Here is a 10243-nt window from a genome sequence, read left to right as displayed (position 1 = left end):
GCTTTCAATGCGGCAACCAATTTCTCCTTCTCACACTCGGATGCCGTAATAATTTTCTTATCATCTTCTGCCACCTTCCTCAGTTCTTCTCTCTCATCTTCTGCAGCTTTCAGTGCGGCAAGTAGACTTTCTTTTTCGTCTGTGAATTCGTTAACCAGTCGAGCAAGTTGTTCTTCGGCCACTTTTCCTGTGACCGGGTTATAATCAGCACTACGGGGTTCATTCTCGCTAGCACTAGCGATATTTTTTTTGTAAACCGAATGATCCCCGGTTTCTTGCGTCAGGTTGCCTTCTCCTTCTTTACCAGTTCCCTTCTGCAGCGCATTCAGGGTCTCCAGTGTGCTGGCAAGCTCATCCCTTGTTTTTTGCAAATCACACTGCAGTTGTCCTTGGTCAAAGTTTGATTTGCGTAAAAGCTCGTCATAAGCACCCTCCAGCTCTTTGATACGTTCATCACGCATCTCCAACTCAAGGCGAAGTTCGGCGACCAAGCGACTGCCCCCGCGGGCACTGGTTACAGTACTACAATCCGTGGAGTCGTTTGTAGTATGTGAACCGTCCCGGCTGCTATAGAAAGAAGTAACCTCTGTAGCGGGGCGTGAGGCACTGGGTGACCTTTCATCAAAGGGAAACATATTGGCTTGTACAACTTAACGGTAATATCAACTATAAACATATAGCGATGATGTTCGCCCACGCGGACAGAGACAGGCGGTTAAATACCGGAGTGAAGAAGTAGACGATGCAATCTTCCAGGCGTAATTGCTGCTGCACTGACTAAAAATAGAAACAGGGTCAACGCTATTTTTTTTTTTGGGGGGGGGGGAGGACGGAAAATTATGAGTGAAAATGCAGACTTGATCCAGAAATAAAACAACTTGTAAAAGGTCAGCGGAACTCCAAACCCACCTAAACATGCGCACGCACATATAGAAGGAAGGGACAAGACGCACCTCACTTACTTAGGTTCCGCACAAACAAATTGCTCATCCGCCGGTTCTCCTTTGCCTCCGCTGTTAAGGGGTCAGGGATATCCAGTAATGAAAGTATATGTGCCATGTTCGTGTTAAGTTCCCTCTCAAGTGCAGAAACCATGGCCGTTGTACGGTAAACTCGCGACTGCGTTCCGCTAATACTTGTCGCTCTGGAGCCGCCCCGACCATCACCAGAAGCGGACGAAAATTGGCTGAACACATGCGGTGCAGCGATTGAAGCGCCGCCTACACATGACTCACTCCGCTCTCTCTTGACAGCCGCTACTGCATTGGGGCGAAGTGAACCTTTTGATCCCTTCTCCCCGGGAACATCACCACACACTGCACATGTCGTTTCCTTCGTCAGCATGTTCTTCGCCAGATCCAGGCAAGAGGCACAAGCGTAGAAGCGGCAACACTCCAGCATCACTTCATCAAAGCTCTCCAGCTCACATAGCACACAAATCCCTTTCTTTGGTGTGGGCAATGTCAATCCTTCCACTGACGTGCGGTTGAGTAACCAAGGGAGCACCGGAAAGGCCTTGCCGGACACTGCGGTAACGCGCTTCAATTTGTGTGGATCCCGCACTTCCACGCGCTTGCCTGTACCAACGGGGCCGCTGGAACTCACAGTACCAGTCACAGTTGTTGCTTCATGTTCGTGCAACATCCCCTCTACGTGCTGAAGCCGTTCTTCGCGGGCTTTTTTTTCGTCTTGTGCTGCGTCCACTACGCCATCCAAGTAGTGACGCCGAGACACGTTAACGATAACCCTATCGTAAGAATGCAGTACATCATTCGATTGTAACGGCACGTAAACGTCTGCAACAGTGCTGGGTGTCTGCCCCTCCTGACTATCATTCCCTGCTGAAATAACACGTTGAATCTCTAGTTTGTACTTGGTGAGATTTATCTGATGTTGCTTTACGATATCTTGAGTAAGAGCGGTTACAGTCACCACATCACCACTGAACCCGAAACTGTGATACCTCCCCGAAGCAGCCGGATGCGAGCCGAGCAGTCGGTACTGAACGACCCCCTCCGTTTCCATGGGGAGGCAACCTTGACGTGCAGAGAGTGGCCAACCCCTTTCGTGCTCAGCGTATGAAAAGAAAAGGGGGGAAAAAAAAGAAAACACATAATGAGCCGGGAGAAGCAACACACACAGCATCTGTTTGAGAGGGAAAGCAAAGAAGTTCCCTCCCACGTATATTTTATTGTTGGACACAGTACGCGGGAGAACGGAGTTTCCTTAGACGAACATACACACGAGCCTCAGCCCACTTTTTTCTCTGTTGCTTCTCTGGCGCCTCTCTACGCAGATATCTAAGCAAAACATTCTGCAAACAAAAAATACATATATATATATATATATATATATATAACGAGGTGATAGAAAGATCGTCCCAATGGTACAAAAACAACCAAACACATTGTACATTCAATATGGTGATCCTGCTCCTAAAAGAAATGAGGAGGGGGCAAAAGGTATTTGGTTTTGCTTTGATCACACGAAAGGACTTGCTGGAGGCAGCTTTATCCACACACAACCGCACAGACTTTCCTCTTGTGTTCTCTGTCCCAAATCTCACCCACTCATCAGTCACCATAAAAAGTTGCTATAACTCTATTCTTTGATAGTGTTGCGGCTCGTCGGTTTTCTTTCCGACCCGCCACATATACCGTACATCCGTCCTCCACGTAGTAACGCTCGGCCTCTTCGCTTTTCTGCTGTTTCTCCCGCAACTTCTCTATCTCCGTATCCAAATCGCCCGTGTAACCAAGTACTGCCAGCGGAGAAACACCGTCAAATTGATTCTTCGGCTTTTTCACAGGCAGGCTTGCTCGCGTTGAAGCAATTTTGTTACCAAACTTTTGGATATCCACTCGTGGAAGATTTCGTTTGGACTCAGGGTTAAACCAGTCAATAGAACTGAGGAAGTGACTACGATCAATGCCCTCGTAGTCCCCTTGCTCAGGTGGCTGGAAGTCGGTTTTCATCACTGACTTGGGAATGAAATCCGTTTGCAACCCCGTAAATAATTCAGTAAAGGTATTCTTGTCGCGATGCGAGGCATCATGCATGATCCAGAGACGGGCTAGTTTCTTTCCGAGAACAGAAAACATGAAGCCGTAATGTCTAATCATTGAGTCTGCTTCGCAGATACAGTACTGAAGTGAATATAGTGCACTCATCTTGGGGAGCCCCCGCTCAGGGTCCTGTTGCGAGATCTCTTTGCAGATGCGGCGAAAGTTTTCACGCTGATGCTGCGTTGCAAGTTTGTTGTACCAATACTCAATCCGTTCACTGGAGTCGGTCACGAATATGGGGTGGTACTCCTCGCGCATTAAGTGCCAAGTAAGCGACGGGCGTTCCGCCACGACAGCGACCTTACGGCGCCGAGAAAACATGACCTTCAACTAGTTTTCTTATACCTGTAACTCTCCAGAGTGGGCTTTTACTCAGCTATCCAAATTCTTTTTTACCTTTTCGGCGCTTCTTTTTAGTCCTTATACCACCTACCTTTCTCTGAGTTCGAGCGCTTAATTTGTAATGCACTTCTCCGCACGCTTGTTATAACTTGTGTTTGTTTATCCACAACGTGCGACACCCCCAAAAAAAAACAGAATAAAAACAGTGCGGACAACATAACAGCAGCAGGAACATGGCAGGGAAAAAGTGGTGTGGTAAATTTCAAATAAACCTAGCATAGTCATTTCCTAAAAAGGAAGTTAAGGATCAACTTTGTCACGAAAAGCTGTCGGAGAGGGTCAGAGAAAAGCAGTATGAGGGTAGCAGAAGCATCCATGGAGATACAAACAGACGCGAAAACATATTAGAATTAAATGGCAAAAAGGGGTGATACGCCCGTCGACGCCGCTGCTTTCACCCACCGTCATCCCTCACCGCAGTACTCAGCTGAGTCACAGGGAAATGGGGGAAGAATAGAGGGCAAATTAAGGGGAGCAGCTCCCGCTGTTCCCCCTCCGTTACCGTGTTATCTCACCTGCTAACTGAACAGTACGCCCCGCACGCGTTTCGAAACAAACGCACGTAACCACCGCGTTCCCAGTCCGGCCTATTTTACTCGATCACTCCTCTTCTTCGTGGAGAAATACGCATTAACCACGTTGTGACGCACACTCTCCACTGTGGCACCGTGCGCCTCAATCCGCTGGCGAAGCCCATCCATCATCACCTCAGCCATAACTTCCGCCGTTACAGATGCATCACTACAGCATCTGTTGCACTGACCGTACCAGTCCACCCACCACTGTGGCATATTAGGTGGATAGTAGTTGTCTGGGAGAAGACTAGGCATAAAGTCCTCTTCCACTCCGCGCACAATCCACGCACGTCGGCGGTTGCGCTCTTCCTCCATCAACAGTTCTCTCTGTGATTCGGCTCCTGGCTCCTTTATGGAGCAATAGGAGGGCTCTGCCCCACGGGGAGCCACTCGCTGCTTGTAGCGCTCCTTCACTTCATCATAAGCGCGTGCGATCCTATCCCCCAGAAAGTGCCGCCATGAGGAATATGAGTGGGGTGGGCTTCCGGTACGGCCGCCACTGCTGCTTCTTGACGTTGAACCTGACCTTTCTGCGTCGTTGCATAAGTCATTTGCCTCGAAGCCAGGTGACGCCCCATCCTCCCGCCCCCTCTTAACAGCGATCCCACGCTGGAAAGAGTGGACCACAACTTGACTTCCTATCGGAGTCTCGCGTGAACGACTAAGAGTACGGTTTGGAGACACTGTACCACAGCTCTGAGTACTCTCTGTGCTTGAAGGGTCCGAAGAGTCTTCTTGTTGGGACGAAGAGGAACGACTCGCTTCCTTGTGATAATTTCTGTAGTCGTCAAGGAGATAACCCACGGTATGAGCAATGCCCATCAAATCATCCTTCTGTCCCATTGGCTTACCCAGGAAACCATTCAAGCTATGCCACCAACCGCCATATGGTCGCTCATAAAGGGTAGCTTCTGTAGAGTCGCTTGCGTCAATCGTCCCACGTCCAAAGTCAACCATCTTAAACATGAAAACAGGAGGACAACAGTGTGAAGGTGCTTTGTCTTTGTGATCATTTGCATTAACAAGTCCGCTACAATCGTTGGCGACTTGAAGTTCAGTTTCATTCCAACAGAAATTCTCTGGCTTTACGCTGCGGTGTACTAATCCCCTTTTGTGAAGAGCACTAAGTGTTCTTAGCATCTCAATTCCCACTAAGCACAGTTCACCCTCATATAAAATGAAGTCACCCGTAAAGTCAAATAGGTCGAGTCCAAGAAGTTCCAGTCCAATAGCGACATGACCTTCTACTTGTTTAACAAAGAAGAGTTTCGGGCAAGGGGGTGGGGAAAGACACGTGTTAGACAACAACGGTGATTCTCTGCATGTGGATGACTCGCACTTGGGGTCGCTGATGTCGCCCTCAACATCTGCGGCTACAAGATCACCCTTCCAACACTCACGGCACGAATGAAGGTACTCCAGACAGGACACTTCGCGCTGCACATGTTTTGAGAGTGAGTTCATTAATTTCACTGCGATGGGAATTGGTGCCACTGTTTCCCTGGCACCACCCAAATGCCCCTGGGGGACGCAGCAGTCGTTGGAGGAATCCTGTAATTGTTCTGCAGCATGAGAAGCCGTTCCACCCTCCTCACCATCATGTTCATGGCCGTTATTGGGCATCATATGTGCCAAGAACACTTGTCCATTGTTCCCGTGACCAAGTGACCGCACAATACGGGCGGGGATAGGTAAATTCTCCAATACACCCGATTGTACCCGCGGTGTCGACATTGACGACGATGAGGTGCCAAATGTTGAGGAGTCGGTGCATGGGATTGTTGGAGATGGAGACCGCTCCCCACCTTGATTCGCACTGCTGAGGGAGCAGTTGACTGCCAACGCATCTCCATGCATCCGTGATATTGACCCCCAGTACTCCTCGACAGCACCTCCTGTCGTCTGATGGGCCCGCCTACCACCTGAAACGCAACGCGGCCGCCTGAGAGGCATCTCCCCGCTGCAAGATTGAGTTCCGCTAATCTTTCCTGCTAGCATAGATGATGTTTAACTGGCTACCTAACACTACGTTTATGCACTTGAAAATTTTTTTTTCAAAAAAGAATTTTTTAAAGGAAAAAAAAAAGCTCGATCCACTTGCGCACTCGCGTCTGCAATGGGAGATATACACTTAAGCGAACACAAACAGGTGCGTAAATTGAGAGAAAGCTTGAGCAGTAACAGGTTAGAGCATCCAGTGCCAAAAAAAAAAGAAATTGAACATTAAAGCATGTGCTTCCATCATGCTTTGTGACTGGAAATATGGGGAAAAGAAGGAGTGCCATGCGTTTCTCACGCGAACAGAAGTAGGGAGAAATTAGCCCAAAACGGTACAAATACATTCGCAGAAATGCATATCTAATTATTATGCAGTGAGTGCGCACACTTCACAGCGCTTATTGTTTCCCCTACCTGCATCCAAGTGATTGGTTGCTGCAGTATTCTCCAATGCGCAAGTAGTCCTTCCCTCGCCCCTCGCGTTGTCAGTTGATAACCACTACCTAATCGCTGCTTCTCCACTCTATAGGTTGCTAGAATCCCACTTTTTTCCATCTAATATATCTCCTTTTACATCATACATAACCAGTAAAAAAAAAACAACATACACACTTCCCTCAAACAAATGGAATGAGGCCACTGCTGCATTCCCCACCACTGGCAAGTCCCTCGCTTCACCTCACCAACGTATGTTCGACAAACATTTGTTTCTGATGCTGCTCACTCTTTCGTCTCTTTTTCATTTGGAGACCGTTGCCTAAAGCCAGCGGCCGCTGCCGCCGGGGCCTTTCGGTCTAGTTCTTCTGGCTTCATTCGCACCATATCGATGACAGCAGGCAACACAAAGTTGTCTAGAACATCGCACACGAGGTTCTCTGCCACTTCTGGATCGCTCAATATGTTGCTTGTTGGTGGGGGCAGTTGCTCTAAGCGCTGACACTCTGCTTCAATGGCTTCTTCCATCGCACACTCCTCAGCCACTGTGGTATAGAGGTCATGAGAGTAACACTCAACAATATCTTCGATGGCACGAACATAAGCGGCGTACTGCACAGCCTCTTTGTCGTGTAGAATACGCTCCTGTGCACGCAACTCAGCCTCTCTGGCCTCACGCTCGGCACGGACAGCTTCTGCTTCGTGCCGCAACGCCTCCAATGCAAGAAGATCTTGCTGCCGTGTCATCTCATGGAACAGGTAGTCAAGTGTGTCGCATATGATGTCACCCTGAGCCTCATTTCCTATACTGTCAGCTATAGCCTCACGCATCTTTTCTTCCGCTTCCGCCTGCTTCTCTTCAGCACTGCGTTCGGCGTATTTGGCATTCGACGCGGCTTGAAGCTCCTCAATAAGACCACGGCAGCGCTCCTTTCCATCGAAGAAGTCGTTCTGCACGGCACGACCCCGAAGAAGGCGTTGAAGAAGTGTGCAGCTTTCCTCCACAGCCTCATTGACGTCACCCTCCAATTCCAACGTTGGGGTATCAGGCCGCTGTGGTCGTGGAGTGGCACGGTACAGCTCAAGCACACGAATAGTCTCCGCAGGAGTATCACTTTTGTGAATTTTCGCATGAACATATTCCAGAGCCTCCACCACACGTGTGGCCTCCCGGCGCTGGTACAACGACGGCAGTGAGTTTATAGCGTGGTTCTCTGGTGCAGCAAAAGCATTAGGGGCAATTTGCTGAATCTTAGGTATCTTATTTGCCTCTAATTCTGCGATACCGCCCTCATACTTCAGCATTGCGGGCTGAATATCATACTGCCTGTAATTTCTCAGTGGCTTCCGAGACCGGTCTCTCCGAGGTGACGCAGAAGCGGAACCACCGCCGTTGTTGGTGCATAATTGCGGTTCCACGGCACCGGTACCTCTTCTAGCATAGGTTTGGATGAGATCAGGTTTCCGCTTGAACGTTTCAATGGGATCCACCGCGTACAAGCCGCGGCCAGCGGCAGCAGGCGCCTTTGAAGCCTGCTCAGCAAGCGCTTTACGTCCCATCCCAACGCGTTTTGACTCCATTTGCTCAATGACCCGCTGTAAATTGGCCAAGCGCTGTTCTTTCACTTTCTCCAACCGTTGACGGTTTAACTCATCCCGCGCTCTTTCCCTCTCCTGAAGTGCTTCGTGAATTTGATCAAGACGCCGTTTCCTCAAATTTTCAAAATGTTGTTCTCGCTCTTCCCTCTCCTTGACCTCCAAGTCATACAACTTACAGAAGTTCTCCATCTTTGCTTCTTTACTCGTTTCGTCCAACAAAGACGCTTCCACTGCACGCCTGCGACGGAGCCGCTGGATGAGCTCTACCTCCTCCTTCCCCGCAGGTAGGCCTTCATTCCAGTGTAACTCCATGAGTCCAAGCACCTGAGGATTGGGGTCACCTCCTTCGGGAATGTAATAATTAGGGGTATATGGTAACGTCTGGGCTTCATTCTCCCGGAAGACCGTCTGCATGGCGGCGTCACACTTCCCATCGGTTCCAATGGTGCTAGCCAGTTTTTCTACACGTTTTGTACGTTGTGGTGGAAGCTTTACCGATTTAGCCTTCACAGGATGTGGTGGAGCCGCTCCGGCACGACGCGGAAGCGACGGCAGGTGATGAGGTGGGCCAACTAATCCCGCTGCCATCGAGGTGGGGCGGTCAAATCGAGTTTCCGCAAATGTACGAGGCAGATTCGGGGTAGTTGGTGCAGTTGCACTAAAGCGAACGGTATCTATACCCGAGTATCGCATTGGTACACCAGCGACCTCCACAGGTGGTCTAAAATACCGAACGCGGTCACGCCCTCCCACTTCCGCCGTGAAACCATTTGCACCCAACACCGACGCTGGTTTCTGCTGCGTTCGGTAGTACATGTAAGAGGTAGCGACTTTATGGTACGCAGGAGTAAGTGAAAAATAAAGTACGTTTAAGGGGCAACACGCCTGCACACGCTATATTTCTTATAGCGCAACCTCTTGTGGGCCCCACCGACGCGTTTTCTCACCCCACCGTGGATGAGAAAGTGATGAACCACAGAAAAAGAAAAAGAAGTTTCTAACAACTTTCCTACAGCGAAAAAAAAAACAGGAAAACAAAGAAAAAAGGGCAAGGGGGAATAGTTTCGTTTGCGCAATAAAAGGTTAACCGAGTACAAAACTGCAGCACATAGCGGAATACAAAAATGAAGCAACCTCCTCTGGTGGGGCCGCACCAAGCACTAAGGGAGGGGACACAAAGGGAAACGGTAACAATTCTCAAAAGAAAATACAGGTTGAACACGAACAAGGATCAATTGTTGAGCTCAAAAATATATATAATTAAAACGCGGCGAACAAGAATCAAACAATATCCAAAGAACCAACATCAATTGCATCGTGTCTTCTGAAATCACACTCTTGCGATAGAAATCACGACTCCGCAGCATTCCAGCGGAAGATCGACGGCTTCACACGTCTATTTACCCGTGTTAGGTAAGGTCTAAACGTGTAGAAGGTGTATATCATAAACGGTAAACGAATGAATTCAAGCATTTCATTGATAACGAAGGCAAACCCAAAGTTTATGTAAGTTCCCCATGCTTCTACGCGGCTGTAGAACCACTCCTTTTCAACATAACCACCAAGGAAGAAGTACATATATTCGTAAGCAGCCTCTTTCTTGAAGAATCCTGTCGCAAATCCAATATACAATCCAAACAAACAACCCAAGTATGCACTGACGTAAAACAGGGTGAAGGCAATACCTTGACGTTTAAAGAAATCAATCCCTTTCCTCCACCGCCGCGCGTCATCATACCGAAAGCGGTCCATTTCGGTATCAAAAATGCGGTCGGTTTCTTCCGCAACTTGTGTGAATCGGTCTCGTCGTGCCTTCGATTCCCTCTGTAATTTATCCTTCACTGGATTTACTGAAGCGACGTGGCCATTCACTTCACTCATGTAGTCTTTCGTGCTCTTAGTTATCCATGGTGCAGCTGTAGCCCGCTTGCGTGTATTGATACCACGCAGTGTGGCAGATGTTTGCTCAAACTGCACAAAACGCACAGCCACAAAAAGGGCGCCAGAAAAGGAGCAGGAGGCGGACGAAATATTTGACAGGGTGTTGGAACCATCCGAAAGTCCCCTTCCTCCCAGTTTCACACGCGAAAGAGGTAAGCGAAATGTTGCGCTAGAAGCGCATCGCAGTGGACACTTGCGATGCCAGAAAGCTTTAACGGGGCTCATTCC

The 10243-nt window shown here is 49.0% G+C and overlaps 5 protein-coding genes across 5 annotated transcripts; all 5 read right to left on the bottom strand.

The window, feature by feature from the left end:
• Nucleotides 1-954: 954 nt before the first annotated feature.
• TEOVI_000386900 (uncharacterized protein) lies at nucleotides 955-2025 on the bottom strand (the record flags this gene model as incomplete). Its single annotated transcript, XM_067226708.1, has 1 exon — nucleotides 955-2025. One exon carries the CDS (start codon nucleotides 2023-2025, stop codon nucleotides 955-957), a length of 1071 nt encoding a protein of 356 aa, XP_067082809.1.
• Nucleotides 2026-2573: 548 nt separating this feature from the next.
• On the bottom strand, nucleotides 2574-3386 carry TEOVI_000386800 (uncharacterized protein; the record flags this gene model as incomplete). The annotated part of the gene is made up of 1 exon (XM_067226707.1): nucleotides 2574-3386. One exon carries the CDS (start codon nucleotides 3384-3386, stop codon nucleotides 2574-2576), a length of 813 nt encoding a protein of 270 aa, XP_067082808.1.
• Nucleotides 3387-4054: 668 nt separating this feature from the next.
• Nucleotides 4055-6040, bottom strand: TEOVI_000386700 (Protein kinase domain containing protein, putative; the record flags this gene model as incomplete). The annotated part of the gene is made up of 1 exon (XM_067226706.1): nucleotides 4055-6040. One exon carries the CDS (start codon nucleotides 6038-6040, stop codon nucleotides 4055-4057), a length of 1986 nt encoding a protein of 661 aa, XP_067082807.1.
• A 720-nt stretch (nucleotides 6041-6760) lies between these two features.
• On the bottom strand, nucleotides 6761-8890 carry TEOVI_000386600 (Solute carrier (proton/amino acid symporter), TRAMD3 or PAT1, putative; the record flags this gene model as incomplete). The annotated part of the gene is made up of 1 exon (XM_067226705.1): nucleotides 6761-8890. One exon carries the CDS (start codon nucleotides 8888-8890, stop codon nucleotides 6761-6763), a length of 2130 nt encoding a protein of 709 aa, XP_067082806.1.
• A 534-nt stretch (nucleotides 8891-9424) lies between these two features.
• TEOVI_000386500 (uncharacterized protein) lies at nucleotides 9425-10240 on the bottom strand (the record flags this gene model as incomplete). Its single annotated transcript, XM_067226704.1, has 1 exon — nucleotides 9425-10240. The coding sequence occupies one exon, from the start codon at nucleotides 10238-10240 to the stop codon at nucleotides 9425-9427; it is 816 nt and encodes a 271-aa protein (XP_067082805.1).
• Between the last annotated feature and the right edge of the window lie 3 nt (nucleotides 10241-10243).

Source organism: Trypanosoma equiperdum, assembly GCF_001457755.1.
Source record: "Trypanosoma equiperdum strain OVI genome assembly, contig: ctg_822, whole genome shotgun sequence".
Classification (NCBI taxonomy): domain Eukaryota; phylum Euglenozoa; class Kinetoplastea; order Trypanosomatida; family Trypanosomatidae; genus Trypanosoma; species Trypanosoma equiperdum.
This window is presented reverse-complemented; position numbering and strand designations above follow the sequence as displayed.